General features: G+C 54.6%; 1 protein-coding gene across 2 annotated transcripts in view; it reads right to left on the bottom strand.

The window, feature by feature from the left end:
• Positions 1-1,683: 1,683 nt before the first annotated feature.
• MAP2K3 (mitogen-activated protein kinase kinase 3) overlaps positions 1,684-16,184 on the bottom strand; it is a 34,416-nt gene continuing 19,915 nt past the window's right edge. For both annotated transcript variants that reach the window (XM_075514765.1, XM_075514766.1), the window contains exons 2-13: positions 15,611-15,643; positions 15,119-15,188; positions 13,182-13,230; positions 10,148-10,261; positions 9,531-9,650; positions 8,934-9,050; positions 8,734-8,785; positions 7,797-7,924; positions 7,075-7,152; positions 4,705-4,844; positions 3,839-3,884; positions 1,684-3,358 (exon numbers count right to left, since the gene is read on the bottom strand). In XM_075514765.1, the coding sequence (XP_075370880.1) occupies positions 3,275-3,358; positions 3,839-3,884; positions 4,705-4,844; positions 7,075-7,152; positions 7,797-7,924; positions 8,734-8,785; positions 8,934-9,050; positions 9,531-9,650; positions 10,148-10,261; positions 13,182-13,230; positions 15,119-15,188; positions 15,611-15,643 (1,031 nt within the window). In that variant the 3' untranslated portion in view covers positions 1,684-3,274. The remainder of the gene's footprint in view (positions 3,359-3,838; positions 3,885-4,704; positions 4,845-7,074; positions 7,153-7,796; positions 7,925-8,733; positions 8,786-8,933; positions 9,051-9,530; positions 9,651-10,147; positions 10,262-13,181; positions 13,231-15,118; positions 15,189-15,610; positions 15,644-16,184) is intronic.

The raw sequence follows: 16,184 nt of genomic DNA, 5'->3' as shown, positions 1-16,184 counted from the left end.
GGTGTCCCTGGCCCGATCCTGCCTGGCGGGGGCTGCCAGGGGAAATATGTGGGGAAACCCATTCCCCTTCTCCCTGTCCCATTGCAGGGGGGAGGTGAAACAACACCACCCCCCCCTGCTAAACCTGCAGCTCCACCACCCATGGGGACGATGCCCAGGCGGCAGCAGACCCCCCCCAGCCCCAATCCCGGCCACGCACCCCCGCGGGACGGCTGGAGGGGGCTTGGCGGAACAGGGGGGCTCGGGACCCCCCAGGGTCTGCACCCTGCTGCCCTCCTGCCCCAGGCACCCACAGCCCAGCCCCTGCAAATGGCACCCACCCTCCTGCCCGGCCCGGGGGGGAAGCAGAGCCCTGGGTGCCGCTGGCAGGGCTCCCGGGGGTGCTGCTCCTAAGGGTGCTGCTCCGGGGAGCCCCGGCTCGGGACCAGCGTTACACCCCACGCTACGAGGAGAAAGCACACCCGTGGCAGGACCCCATCTGATGTTGGACCCCACGCTGCTGTTCAAACAGCAAGAAAAGAGGCGACAAGAAGCAGGTTTAAGAGTGAATTTTATTGAAAACAACGACTGGGGTTAATGGGTACAGACCGTTCTCAAAAATACAAGGCTAGAGGGGCTTCCCACGCGAGTCAAAATCCTCATCCACCTTAAAGCCGAGCTGGTTCCCGGCAGGGCTGCCGTTCCCCCCTGCCATGGCAGAGGGGAGGCAGCAGGACAGGAAAGCATCAGCTGTGAAGAGGGACAGGTAAGCCCCGTGTAGAAGGAAGCAGAGCAGATGGCACCCGGAGGTGGTGTGGGTGCCTCTTCAGCAAAGCCTTGCTTCATCCACAGGGTCCCAAGCCCACCCTGAAGGCATCTCCCCAGTGTTTGAAAGGGCAGATACTCCCTTTTTCCAAAATACAGGAATTGGAACTTTCTCCAGGAGGAGAAATGCAGGAAAAGAAAAAAAAAAAAACCCCAACCAACATGCAAAAAAAAAAAAAAAAAAATCACATTCCCCAAAGCACCAAAAAAGGTGAGATAAAGGAAGGGGAAAGGGGTTGAAACAAGGAGAGAAGGGAAAAAACAAAAGCTTAACATCAAAACAAAAAACAATCCAAAGTAACCAACTATGAAAAAAAAAAAAATACAATTGTACATCTCGGCTGCAAAGCTGTCAAACCAAGCGGGTAAGGGTGCGGGTGCTCCCGGAGAGCGTCGGGTGGTTTGCAGAGCGGGACCAAGGAGAGAGAGGCGGAGAACATCAATCACTTTCTTATTTTACATGAAGAGGTAGGGTGGGGGGTCAGGGTCGAACCAAAGGGTTTGTCCAGCTCAGCCCGGGCTGGTTTCCTTGGGGTTTGTCAACTCGGGGAAGGGGATGAGAGTGGTGACGGGGGGAAAAGCGCTGCCGCACGATGCCCCGGCACAGCTTCCCCCAGCAGCCGCTCACAGAAATCGATGGCGTCACGCAGCCCGGCCTGGAGCAGCCCTGTTCCCGGGCACGGGGTCCCCAGCGCCGCTTCAAACCCCGGGCCGCGGGAGCGGGGAGCCCTGAATTTAAGGGGACATCGTTCTTCATTGGGTGGGGGACCCCAAATGCTGGAAATGAACCCTGAAATCCAGACCTCCAGGGCATGAATTTCAGGAAAAACATTTTTAAAAGATTCAGTTAAAAAATAGATGCTTTTTTTTAAAAAAAAAAAAAAAAAAAAAAAAAAGTCTTAGGCCAGGGTGTCTTCTAGTGACCCCTTCCCCACCACCCCAAATTTAGGCAGAAAAATGCTAGCCATTTCACTAAATCTGCTGGCCACATAGACGTTCACACATTCATCATTGATTTAAAAAATATATAATATATATAGGGCACACACATACACACACACAAATATATATTAGAAAAGAAAAAAAAAAATCCCTCTGAAAACTCAATCTATTAAAAAAAACAACAAAATCCACAGCCGGTGCGTTTATCCCGTGATCATATACAGTAGAAAACAGAAATCCCTTTTGCTCCCGTAGCTCCTTGCAGAGTGCTCAGGCTGGGAGAGTGGGGAAACACATCAGGTTTTCACAGTGGATTTGTTAGCAGAGAAGGAACTGCTCCTCCCTCCTCCCACACAGAAGGGCTTTAATTTATAGCAAGTTAGATTAAAACTAGGAAACATGTTACAAAGTCCATTATATATAGACATAAAATGTACAACTGTCGGCAGCCCCCGTGCGAGTCACTGGGGTTTCGATCTCGGCTGACACCTCGGCAGGCAGCTGGAGGGTTCGAAGGCAGTTTGGGACACGAGGGATGCAAGTACAGCCTCCGAAACGAGCGGGTGTCACAGTGCGAGGTCTTACGTGAGCTCCAGGGTGGAAGGGAGATGGAGCAACGTCTTCTCCAGGAGCCAGGGAAGGCGGAGGCAGGGGCTGCGGAAGGCATTAGATGCCCGGAGAGGGGATGCGTCCTCCCAGCCCAGGGCTGGAGGGGAGAGAGGCAGCGCCCGGGGACCTGCTCGTCTCCGTCACCTTGTGCCCACGTGGGGAAGGGAGCACTGGGTGCTGGATGAAGTCCCCTGGGCAGGCGTGGGGAGAGCGTGGGTCGCAGCTTGCGTCAAGGTGGGCTCGTCGAAAAATGCTTCTTTTTTCCCCTCAAGGGAGCGGCGTATCGATTGAAGGAGGGTGCTGCCTCGAAGGGTCATCAAACATGTTGAGCCAGGCATTCAAACAGCCTCTGGTGTGAACAGTGGCATGCCCAGGGAGCCCCACAGCCCCCTAAAAAGCTGCGTAGGCGCCTGGGGACAGAGAGCCAGGCACAAAGGGAAGGTGAGCAAGACCAGACTCTGGGGAAGGGGCTTTGGGCAGGCAGGGGGGAAGAGTGGGGCAAGCGCAGCAGCATTTTTTCTCTCTGCCTTCCCCAGGCAGCAAAGAACCACAAACTCCCTGTGCTGCGCACCAGGCTGCTGGGGAGGGGAGATGCCCTCTGGCACCCTCTGCCCTGGCCCCGCTCAGGTGCCATGGGCACGGTCCTCTCCCCAGGAGGAATACGCTGGCATCAGCAGGGAACTCCCGAGCCTTCGGTCTCCGTGGCTTAGTTGGAAAGGTGTTGGCTTCAAAAGGCTCATCCTGGGGGATTTCATTTACAGGGCAAAGAGAAAAGAGATTGCGAGGCCAGATGGGGCCAGAGATACCCGTGGGTTGGGGAAGTGCGATTTGTGCAAACCACCATTAAACTTGAGTCCTCGTTCGCTCTTCTGCGGGGAAGCCAGGATGGAGGGGACTGCACGAAGCCGTGAGGTTTGAGTTAGGAGTCTTCCCCGAGGATCTCTGTCACAAAGGAGGCCATGTCAGTCTCTTTGGTGTCGTGCAAGGTAAAGAACGGGTGTTCCTGCCAAGAAGACCAAAGACAACATCAGCTGACACCCAAGGACAGACAAGCCCAAGAGCAGTCCCTGGGGGATGTCAGGCAGCTGGCAAGGTGCTGGGGGAGAGGTGGACACCAACCTCCTCCCCAGGCTCCCACGGACGCCATCCTTTAGCTTAACAATTAACTAACGCTTTCAGGTTTGGCATTTCTAGGTTCAACCCCAGTGGGACAGCCCACCTCGGCAGCTGTACTACCACCATTTGAGGTCTAAACTCGCCAAGAACAGATACGACAGAGGAAGAAAACACCTAGAAACCCTGACCTTAACACCCATGAAATCAACACACCCTTCCACCTTAGACAAATGACACCCATCCCACTCCGTGCCTGAAAAGTGACCCACACATCCTGTTGTCCCATTTTCCTAGGACCTGCTGGACCATTCATTTGACTTTTGAAACGCGTTGCGATAAAGACCAGCAGAAATGGCTTCACACTCACCATAAGTTCTAAATAGTTCATTCGCTCAGCAGGGTTCTTCCTTAAGCTGGAGGACAAAAAATGGGAGAGAAAGGCTGTAGGATCTTTTTTTTTTTTTTTTTTTTTTTTTTTTTTGCTTTATGTGGTCTATCACAAGGGATCTCCCCTTCCCACCCAACATGACAACCTTCTTATGGGCAGCACCCATTCCTCTCCCTCCTTGGCCAAGCAGGTTTGAACCACCAGCAAAGCGGCCAGGCAGGTAACTGGGAAAGGCCAACTCATGGTGTTTTGCCACAAAAAGCACAAGGCAAGCAGCTCGCTGCAGTCTGCCCCGCACAGCCTCGCTTGTCCGCACAGACCAGAACAAACGGGGAGGAGAGGAGATGGTTTCCCACCACCTGTAGGGTGGGCAGATCATCTCAAGGCTCGTTCGAGCCTTGCCTCGGTGGGCTCACCCCTGCCTGGCAGCTCCAAGCAGCACACAGGGAGCAGAGGGACAGGCCGAGGGGAGCAGCTACCGTACGCAGTACCCACAAAACCACAAATCAGCTTTCACCCACAGGCACCCAGACGCAGCCAGGGGTTCGTTCTCATTTCATTGCCGCTTTGCCAGAAACCACCAAAATTTCAGCAGCAACGATGGCAAAAGGGGAAGAGAAACTTCTGCGCCTTCTAACCAGCCTGGATGAGTCAGGCGGAGAGCAAAACCAGTTCGGGCAGCGCTTCCTGCCGTGGCCGAGCACCAGCCTCGGTACAGCAAGGTGAGGAGAAATGGGCTCCAAAAGGATGACAAACCCAGCCCCACGCTTTGCTCCAACCCTCACGGACCAGGGCTCCTCTTCAGCAAGGCTGGGAGAAGCCACCAGTCCCTGCCAGAGACTCACCACTGCGCCGTGAAGTCCACAAACTCCTTGGAGAAGCGATCGGTGGGTAGCTGGGGCGAAGGCTCCTCCACCACTTGCTTGAGCTGTTGGAAGGGGGTCCCCCAGGACTCATACGGGAAGCGAAGAATGGCCAGTTCGATCTGGGGATGGAGACAGCCCGACGTGAGACACCAGGACGAGCGCAACCCCACGCAGCCTGCCTACCTCAGCCTCTGCAGCCAGCTCGGACTCAAAATGAAAAACCTCTTTCCTTACAAACCATTTTCAATTTGGGTCATACCACATTTTCTTTTTTTTTTTTTTTTTTTTTTAAATACAAAGACCCAGAGGCCAAAAATACTTCCTTTTGAGGCTGGCTCAGCATATTAATGCATTTACAGGAAGCCACCAAAGATATGTAAAATGGGACTATTTAAAAAGATAATAATAACATCACACTGTTTCTGCACTAGCTTCCAAAGCGCTTTGCTCTCCATAAGCCAGCCCCTAGGCTTCAGACTAGTACTGTAATGAGCTAGACACACACAAAAAAAAAAAAAAATCCACAAACCCAAGAAAAACTAAGTGCTTGAACATCACTTAGGAAGATCTTTGCCAAACCACCTCCATTACTGAGTCCTTCCTACAAGTCACCTCTGCTCTGTCACCCATTCGAGCAGGAAAAAGCCCATCACAGCTCTTGGGCAGCCACCTCGTGCCAAGGGTCGGCTCCCATCTCGAGACAGGCAGCAGAACCTCCAGACCTGCCTGGCAGGGTGGGACGGGATGGGATGGAATGGGAGGAATGAGAAACCTGAAAGGACACAGGGCAGAGCCAGGGACCCCTGCATGCCTCTGGCTCAGGCGTAGGGAGCTCAGCTCCTGCTGCTGGAAAACTGAATGAAGCCACCGGCCCGGAAAGGCCTGGATTAGCCCTGCAACTCAATGGCCCTAAAACCGGCTGGTCTGAAATCAATCAAACCCCTTCAAAAATAAAAAAAACCCAGGAAGCCAGCCCAGGAGGAAGACATTAGAGGGAGTCAAACAGGTTGGGGCTCCGTTCAGCTGCAGGCTGGCAGGCTTTCAGCAAGGTTCCCCTCTCCCATCCAGCTTTGGAAAGGTTGAGAGATTTCATCGTTCACGCAATCTCCCATCCCACAGCTTCCTGCATCTCGGGAGGAAACCCGGAGCTGACTACATTTCCAGCCAGCCAGCCCAGCTCTGCTCTGGCACGGGGACACCAAGGAGAGGGGCTTGGGTTTGGCACTGTGGACAAAACTAGCTGGGGAAGAGGGAATATTTACCAAGAGATCTGAGCAGCGCACACAAAGACAGGGATGCCAGCATCCAAGACAAGCGACAGCCAACGGGGCACAGGAAAAATTCCTGAAAATAATCTACCCGCAGAAAGACAGTCTCCTGGAAAGCGAGAGGCGCGTTCCCAGGCGGCATCCCCTTCGAGCCAACAGCTGGGATTTCCTTTGTCCTCTGGCGCCAGAAGATTTCAGCTGCTTTCTGCAAGATCCGTTTCTTGCAAGAGGTAGATAAACCATCCTGAGCAGCTGCGATTTTGGAACTGAAAGTATTTCCCCTTCCTGTTGGCTGCTCTGAGCTACCCTGCAGGCAGGACTTGCTGCAAAGCATGCACAGCACCCCGCGCTGCAGCAGGGCAGGCCAACTCGCCCCGATCCTCCTGCAAGGCTTTGCTAACACGGGAGCGGGGTGCACGCAGGAAGGCTGTGACCCAGTTGCAGCAAACCCTGCTCCACTGACTACCTCTCCAGCCAGCGCATGGGGAACTGCAGAACAATTAAAAGCCAGACTCTTGGATGCCCGACGAAGCCCACCGTCATCCAGATATTGCCCCCTGGGAGTCTGCCATCCACACCGACACGGCTCAGAGCTAACTGGAGCTATTTGGAGCTGGCATTGTACACAAGTAGCTCTGTGAAACCAAATGGAGGGGCACAAGGGAACCACGTGGGGATAACAGGCCTTTGTGTATCCCCCAGGATCCAGCAGGAACATGCAAGAAGGGAGAGGAGGAAAGAGAAGGGGTAGAAGATGGATTACCTCCTGGCAAGCTTGCCAGCCGACTTGGCAAGAGCTGCAGCAGTGGTGGCAATGCTGGCCGCACGCCCCGGCTCACAGCTACCTCGCCCCGGGGTGAGGTACCCCCGTGTGCACGGGGCAGCAGCACCACCCTGTGCCCTGGGTAATTCATCTCATGCCCCAAGCTATCACGCTCAAAATTTAGCCCCGTTTGGTGGGCACCCACCCAGGGGTGAAGCCGCCAGATACCACCGCTCACGGCAAAGTTAGAGCCCTGCCAGTACAGACCCCATCCCAACCCCAGGGCTGCAGGGTGCCAGTCCAAGCCCTCGGTGTTACCATTGTGATCCCCAGACTCCAGACATCCGACTTCACGTTGTAGCCCTTCTGGTTCAGCTCGGGGTTTATTCTTTCTGGCTGTAACAGCAAAATGGAAGATATTACGACTCTATCTCGTTTTCCCAGTGCAAACCCCACAGAGCAAATCCCTGGCTCAAAACTCAGGTTGGGTGGATTCCCCTGGCTCACGTCCCCATGGAGGCAGGGTCTGAGGTTAAATCTAGCACTGATTGCTCCACACAACCCACATAAACTCTGCCCTCCAGCTCCTGAGCGAGACTTGTACTACCCCTGCAGCATGATCCCTGCCCCAGGAGCACAAGCTACCCACACAGATGCCACGGATGGTAAAGGGAAATTCATACTGCCTTGAGAGGATGAAGTTAAATGATCCTGCCAAGAAAAGCCTCAGCATTTTCTAGCCAACAAGGAGCAGCCCTTCCAACCACCACAACCAGCACCAGCCAGTCTTTTACCCTTCTGCAAATGGAAGGTGGCAGAGGAAGAGTCTGCTGCGGGATTAACACACACAGCAGGGCTTACAGGGAGGGTAATCCCGTCCTTGGAGGACTCTGCTGAGTCAGGAAGCCCAGAGCACTCTGAAGTGGTTTCTATCTCAGGACACAGGTGAACCAAGACTGATTTCTAAGCAGCAGCCTCTTCGAGTAAAGGCTGAAGGCAGCTGAAGGCTGCCAGCTCCGGCCCCACACGAGCACACTTACAGCCATGTATGGTTTGCAGCCGGCATCCATGGTCTTCGCAACGGAGTCCACCAAGTAGCCGCTGATCCCAAAATCGCACATTTTCACGTGTCCCTCCTTGTTGATCAGCACGTTGGAAGGTTTCACATCTAAGAGAGAGAACATGAGAGGGCAGATTGGGCCTTTGCAGAGCCTGAGACAAGACGGGAAACTCCCCACCGACCTGGGAGGGGAGCAGGCAGGCCCTAACACAAGGGAAGGGAGACAAAACCCCACCAGTCTTCTATTTCAGTAAAAGTTGTTCACGAACTATAACCATGCCTCTCCAGGCAGAACAGGCCTCCTCTCTAAAGAGGCAGGTCAAAAGGTTGAAATAAAATGTTGAGGAGTTAATGCCCAGCTCCTTAGGAGAGATTTATGTGCCCAACACAGCCGTAAAAGCTCAACTCTACCAAGTTCTCAGGACAGCTTGTCTCATGCCCATCATTATCTGTCCACAACTACACAAGGAACTATACCAGGATGAAGAACAGGACCTGAGTGTTACAATTCCCATCTCTGATTTGCAAGGTCTCCTTCAGCCCTCACCTTGCCAGAACTACCCAGCCAGGAAGGCTAGGGGGTTTTGGCTCCAAGAGCTGCCTTTGATGCATCTCTACTCCAAGAGAGCTAGAGATGCCCATGAAAATATAGGTAGTGAGGAATTCAGTTATTATATTCAACCCTTCATCTGGAAAGGAAGATGAGAACAGCATCACGCAAGCAGATGCATGAAGGCTACATCTCAGGAATAGGCCTTGAGCATCTAGATCTGTCCACCATGGTCCCAAGTACCACTAGACCCCACCGTAGGCATCCCAGAAGCAGACACCACGCATCACCTGGGAAGGAGTCCTCACATAACTTATTTCAAGGCTAGATCTCCAGCCACATCACGCTAACCCCACCCAGCACCTACCTCTATGGATTACGGACAGTTTACTGTGCAGATGCTCCAGAGCTCGTACAATCTGAGAACGAACACAGCGAAAGAGTATCCGTTAATCACACGCAGCACCAGCCTTCCACTGCAAACACACCACACCGTGGGCATAAACAGAGACCTCCAACGGGCTCAGGGGATGCACAAAATCACATAAGAAGCCAAGAGGCACTCACAGACACAGCCATTTTCCCTAAAATGTCTTCAGGGATGGTTTTCTTCTTCTCCAGTACTTTCTTGTAGAATTTATCTAGGGAGGTGTCCATGAGTTCCATGCAGATCCACACGTCGCCCTGCAGATGGAGAGAAAGCAGCTGAGAGGGAATTCCCTGGAAATCCCTGGGAGCTGAAGGGAGAGGTGGGGACGGATGGACAAACAGACACTGCCCCTTCCACACGGGGCAAGCCAAGGTCCCTGCTGCGCAGCCGCTGTTGCCCACACCACCAGTACACGGGCTCCACGCTGGATAGCGATGGGCTCAGACGTCCAGGTACCACCAAAACTATCTGCGATGGCTCCCTTTGAGGGTCTGCCCCAAAGCCGGTCCGGGCCACGGACAACGTGCTTAGGCACTCGCCATGGAAGTGAGGAACCGGACCTGCTCAACGCTGCCTGATGGAGGCAAGCCTTTGACTTTAAGTCATGGCAGCATCTCAAACAACCCAGCTGCACTGAAGAATGCAGAGGTGGTTTGGGACAGTTTAGTGCCTTCAGCGCAATCGCAGGGGCCCCAGGTGCCACGCAGCCCACCAGCCATCCATCGGCTCAGTACCTCACGGAAGAGGGCTCCGTAGAAGGTGACTGTGTAGAAGCAGTCAACTGTCCTCATGGAGATGTCCAAGTCCATCAATAACCTCTTCTGCTCCTGAGTGTTCACAGTCGCTCGAATCCTCTGAGACAAATATGAAAGAAGAGGGGTTTGATGTAGGTGGGATAACACCATTATCCCCTGGGCTGACTCAGAGGACCTGCGGTTCTGAGGCCAGGGCAAGTGTTTTGGGCTTTTTTTTGTGGCCAGTAGTACCCAGGAAGATGCCCAGATTCCCTCTTCCAGACAGCACCTTAATGAATGACAAACCCTTGGCAAGCTCTTCAGCAGATGCAGGATCAGGCCAGAAGCCTGGATGGGCACTCTGACATCCAAACCTTGCACTGCCTAACTGCAGGCACCAAGCCTGGCTTTCAGAGCCTGCTGATCAACCCCACCGTGTCCAGCTGGTATCAGCACAGACCCTCCAACAGCCAAGCCACGCTACAGATACCAGAGGCTGCCAAACTGAGACAAGCCTCTCCCCATTTTGCTGCGACCGGTGGAGTTCAGCAGTCTCTCCGCTCCCTTGGAGCTGCACGTCCTGACCTCCATCTCCCTCAGCAAGCAGCTGTCCTCACCTTCACGGCCATGATGGTGCCGCTCTGCGCATGCCGGACTTTCTCCACCACGCCGTAGGCTCCACGGCCCAGCTCCGAAATTGCCACCAGGTCATCAGCTTCCACCTCGAAGTTCTTTAAGAAGAGAGACAAAAATCAGACACAGGCATGCTTATCACCAAGGACATCAGCAGAGCTCCAACACTTGCAGCTCGTTCATGCAGAGCACTTCCCGATGGTACCTACAGGACCCCACCAGCTCCTATACATACCAGAGGCACCACGCTTAGAGAAGATGGGTATATTTTTTGCTCTGTTGAACCAGAGCCCAAACCCTCTCACCCCATACTCACCAGGGCTCATTTAATTCCCCCTCTGCAGCTAGAGATCAGGACTTTCATTCTTTAAGCCAGGGCACGCTGCCACTGGAAAGGGCACCAAAGGCTGGTGCCTCTCTGCCTGCTCGGGATTACCCACACAAGGGTATTTCTGCGGTTGCTGAACTACTTGCAGGATTTTAACAGCTCCCGTGCCAACACGGGCAGCAGTCAGGAGCCTCTGCCGCAGCTCCAAATCCCCGTGCACGGCAGGGAATCCCCCACCTCGCCTTGCACCCCAAGAGAGCATCGCTCACAAACACACCTACGTGTCTAATAACACCTCTGCCCTGTGCAAAGCCTCTCTTCGATGGGATGGTGCACGCAGCAACCCAGCAACTCAATTCCTAATTATCGGGGAGTTCAAATGGGTTTTACCTGCTTTCGGTACTTTTTCCCACCATCAGAAAGCAGTCGGCAAGGTTAAAACGTGAGTTAGCACCAACAAAGGAGCTCAGGCGAGTGCAACTACGTGAGTCTCGCTTCAAGCTGGAAAAAACCATCACCAGTGCTCAGACAAGCGAGCGTCCCACGCAGCAGGGAGCCAGCGAGCTCCTGCGCAACCCACGAACAAGTTTCCCTAAAGACGTGTTACCCTGTAATTGCCTGCTCTGCTGGGCAGGGCACAAACTCTTTGAGTGAGACATGGGTTATTTTTAGACACTGAGTTCATCGCTCCTAGTAAGTCACAGGCCTTCTTTTAGCCAGGCTTTATCCAGCCTCCAGTTTTCCTCTGGTCTCAGGGAACAAAAATATAATACCAGGATGCCAAATTGCCCCAGTAGCCACAAAGGCAGCGAGGGTGGGAAACATCCACGGCACAGCGCCGGATACCGTGCCTGCGAGCTACGCCCAGAGCGGAAAGGAAACAGCCTTTGGCATTAAGGAGGCAAGCTGAGAGAGGTGGCTGCCGGGCTCCTGGCCAGCAAGCTCCCCTCGGCGCTGGCCACGGCAAGGCCAGCAGCGACCAGGTCCGCCGGACCTTCCCGGCAGCCCCGGCTCCGTTTATTTGAGCCAGATGTGCCTGGCAGGCGGCCGAGGCAGGGAGCAAGAGAGATCTGTGCTTGAGCTCAGCGCTGAGCTATGCACTGCCCAGCACAGGAAGGTGCCGGCCCTTTCCTGGGCAGGACGGTGGATCCAGAAATGAGGAGAGCGGGGTAATGGGGACACATCCAAGCCCCCACCCTGCCGCCCCGGGCAGCTGGCAGAGGAGCAGTGCAGGCTCGCAGCTCCTGCAGGGGCCTCCAGGAAGGACATGGTCGTGCTCTGCAGGACACGTGTTTTGCAGTTGTTCCAGGTTATTGTTTCTTTTTTTTTTTTTTTTTTTTTTTTTTCCTGGCATTTACCCTAAGGCTTCCCCAGAAGCTGGCGGTTCCCAGCACACTCCAGGAACCAGCATCGCCCTGCCCAGCATCAAAGGTGATGCACCAACAGAGCCGGCACTCCCCACCCCGGCATCGCTCACCCCGTGCCCTGGGGGGTTTGAGCCGGTAGTGGGGACGCAGGGCATCACCTGCATGGATCCGATGGACCCGAGGTCACCATCCACTCCCACGGCCCAAAGCTGGCCTTCTGCCCAAGCCCTCTTCCTCCATCCCACATTGCCTCGCTCCAAAAATACCTGGACCAGACCCCTCCTGGAAACACTGGTGCAGGCAGAGCAGGGAAGGAAGCGAGCCTAGAGAGCTTTTGCTGAGCTACAGCACTCTCCCGTTGCACACGCCGTGCCCAGGCTGTTAGAGAGCATCTCTCCCCGAGCTATTAATACACAGGACACAATGGCCAGAAAATGACACAGGCAGCGGGGTTGTTCCCTAGATGCAGCCAAAGCTTCCTCTCCTCTCCGCTCTCTTATCTGCCCCCTAACCCTAAAATCTTGCACCAAGGCCGAGGGGCCCAGATCTCATCAGCTGAGCTGCCCCCAGCCTGGAAGGTAAGCAGCTAGATATAGGGCTGATCCAATGCATGGTATTTTTAGCTCATTTGCAAACAGCCTTCTGCAGCCCCAGGAGAGCCCGTAACAAGAGAATGAAATAAAAGAGAGACAGTGGCTATTTCTAGCAGTGTTTTTCATCAGGTCACTAGGAAAGGCTTTGGAGAGCCAGAGAGAAGCTTTGTGCCCAGCTTCTCCTGGGCCTCAGGCAGTAACGCAGCCCTGCGGGTCAGCAGCATGAAGGGGACTTTGTCTGGGGCAGTCAGAGAGCGCAGTGAGGCCACGCTGCTTTAGGGTGGATGGGCTGGGTCCATGCATTCAGACCGAGGTGGCCGGTGGGGCTGTCAAGGGACCACCGTGATCTCCCACTATGGAGAAAACCGCACACCCAGCCTTTGACACCCAGCCGCCTTGCAGGGACCGCCCGCGGGCAGGAGAGACCAGCCAGCAAGCGCACAGGCTCAGAGACGAGCCCTCCTGCAGGCAGGGTGACACGTTCAGCTCCCCAACAGTCACTGCTCTAAATACACAGACACCCCATTGCTCCACAGGGGAAGGGTCCTGCTGTGGGATGTCTCATCCCTGCGAAGATGCATCCCACGAGGCTGCACAAGGATGGCACTGTCCTTCTCACGGAATCTCAAGATATGATTTGACAGGTTCTCAGGCACGATCCATAAAACTCCCCATACAAGGGGCAAACAAAATTGGAAGCAAGCAAAAAATAAACCACATCGACACGTACTTTATCTCCAATGGTAATGAATGCTCTGGAGTCCAAGTTCCTCGGGGGCCTGCAAGAGAAGAGAGAGAGTCAGGAGAAAGCCCAGCTTTGTTAACCCTCTTGGCCAGAGCCAGGTTTCACGTTCCTTCGAGCACTTTCAGCCGCTGCTTTCCACTGTGCCTTGCTGTCGTGGGTTTGAACCAGCCCCCTCCAAACATTCACAAATGCTTTAATCGTGCCAGTAACTCCTCAGCCCACACCCACGAGGCACTCGCTGCACGCAGCCAGCGAGAACCCCAGAGAGTCAGCTAGGTGAGACATGCATCAAACCAACCGGCTACGAAACCATCCCTGCTCAGGAGCCCAAGGAACCGAGACCGACGGGATGAGACGTTTCTGTGGCAGAGCAGCTCAGCTGTCATGTTTTGACAGGCAGGTGTTGTAACAGGACAGCCACGTAGCCCGAAACGCACGCCGAGGGAACAACAGGTAATTCCTCACCCGTGAGTCATTTGTGTACACTCGCAGGCCTCTTTCAGGCAGCGTGGCAGGCAGAGCAGGCAGCACTTCGGCGTCACGCTTTGCACAACACCGTGCAGGTGAAAGTCTTCCTTTATGGCTTTTTTTTTTCCTCATTGCTGCCCACTTCCCATTACGGGCAGCATGGTACTTTTAGAGCCAACATGAGCATTTTGTCCCTCATGCCTCGCTTCTCTGCTCTCCCCATCCCCTGGGACCTTCTAAGAGTGGAGATTGCCCAAGGGGTTTAGCCTCCCAATTCCCATCCCAGCAGTACAGCAACCTCTGGCTTCAAGGAAGTACTTCAGGCTCACAGCAAAAGCCTGGCACTGCGCAAATATTTGCACTGCAGCTTGAAAAGCACAAAGAAAAGGAGTTGTGGATAGCTTGCACAGCTTTTACGTGAGTGCTCTGGACGTGCAAGCGCCCCACAAACTCCAGAGGAAATTCAAACACCGACGGGAGCAGAGACAGATGCACCCAAGGGGGAAGGAGGCGGCTGTTGCATGCAGGGCTCGGCGTGTGCATGCTAGGCTGCACAGCATTAATGGGGGAGTTCCCCTGCCTCTCATTCTGGCAGATCCGCTCTATCTACCTGGGGTTTTCGGTAGTGGTATTTCCCCTTCGGGGATTTCACTTCTCTCCTGGAGCTGGGAGGGTCTCTAGAAAGGGTTTCTGGAGCAAACAAGGCTCAGCGGTGGAGACGCAGCCCAAGGTGTTTTGGAAGAGCACCACAGAAGAGGAATTTTAGCTGTCTGCTCTTCGTCAAACCAAGCGCCGCTACCCTGGGCTCTCCCGCACAGCATAACAAGCATCAGCCACACAAAGCAAACAGGGCAGAGAGAAATTCCAGTGCCCTGAGATACTGCTGGGCACCAGCCCCCGGCACCAAGCAGCACAACAACACAAGATGCCCGTGTCCTCCTCGCACCACGGCGAGGAGCTGCAAACAACTCAAACTAGCTCTGACGCACAGGTCAGGGGGAGGATGCCCTGCCACGCAGAGCATCCCCCAACCCTCACCCTCCTGCTCCTGCCGTGGTCCAGCTGCCACCACCTCTTCTCTTCCCCTGCACTAAAAACCTTCCCCTCTTGTTCCCTCGGGCAGATTTGCTCTCTCCACCATGTGTTTGCCCTTTGGCATCAGCACAGCCAGGGCAGAAAGACTGAAGAGAGTCTCCCAGCAGTCTCCTAGCCTTTGCCTTTCAGTCATTTCAAATCAAACAGGCACCTCCCAGAGAGACACACGCTGTGCGTGTGTCTGCACGCACATGTGCATACGTATGTAATTCCTTCTCATTGCCCGTAAGCCAGAGCTTAAGAGAAAAAAAATTAACTGTGCTGATTTTGTGAAGTCTTCACGGGCCATTCCCCTTGCGACGGTGCTGAATCCGGCTCTGGAGAACCGCCGGCTGGCTTTAAGCAGCAGAGACACTTACGTTGTGTTGGCAACGGGCTGTTTGATGGGGGGACATGTTATCCTCAGCTCCCGTTTCTTCTTGCTTTTCACTGGAAGAGAAGATGCACATGTGAGCAACGGGCATTTTTACTTTTCTTCCTTCGAGCATCCTCTTGCCTGCAGCCACCGGGTAGGGGAGGCAGGGCCTGGATCCCCTATACTGTGCAGCTATGGCAAGATGAGAAGAAGGTCACAGTGCTCATGACCATTTGCTCACAATTTCAGGCAAGAGCCAGAAGCACAACGGGGTCTCAATGTCCCTGTCGAGCACTTGCCCGCAGAAATACCCAGGGGTGCACTGACAGAGACCATTTTCCAAGTCTCGCAGCCAAGCACTGCCTTGCAGTGTTCCTCAGACACCCCAAAAGTACTCTTTACCCTTCATGGCCATTAACAGTCCCCTCTCTTTGGAGATTTTAATTGCTGATGTTCAGCAGACGGGTTAAAGCTCCGATTTCTGCCGGGCACTTACCCGGTTTGTGCGGCTCCAAGGATCCTTTGGAATCTGAAAGAGAAAATGGAGACGCCAGCTCAGCCTTCACGCTCCAGACCCACCGGGTACCAACCCTGCGTCCCTCAGGTCCCACGCACGGCCCAAGGAGAGCCCTCCCGGCTGCGCCGCAGGCAGACGGAGGCAGACAGGCTGCCGGAGCCCAGCCCAGCCAAGCCTGGCCAGATCCCCGTTTCTCCAGCCACAAGAGGTCCCCACGCCATTAGTGATGCACAGGGCTCCCAAAAACGCTCCCTGTCCGGCTCCTCCTTGCCCCACAGCCCCCCGGCCTCCACCCAGGCCTTCTTGGGAAGAGCCAGACCCGTTCTGCAGCGTGGGTCGGACCTGGCACGGAGGGTGACGGCCATCAGACCTCATGCAAAACCAAGGAGTTAGTCCCAGCAGGAGAGGGGACACCCCACACACAACGAAAGGAAACCAGACAGGAGCTGACTATAAGAGCCAGTAGTGAACCGGCCCAGGCTTGGCCACAAACCCAGGCTTGCGGAGGCTGAGACCCCGCCAGACAAGGCGTGACCCCATTGGGAGTGACTGG

This window comes from Mycteria americana, chromosome 12, assembly GCF_035582795.1.
Source record: "Mycteria americana isolate JAX WOST 10 ecotype Jacksonville Zoo and Gardens chromosome 12, USCA_MyAme_1.0, whole genome shotgun sequence".
Taxonomy (NCBI): Eukaryota; Metazoa; Chordata; class Aves; order Ciconiiformes; family Ciconiidae; genus Mycteria; species Mycteria americana.
The sequence above is the reverse complement of the archived record's forward strand: the minus strand, read 5'-3'. Positions and strand labels throughout refer to the sequence as shown.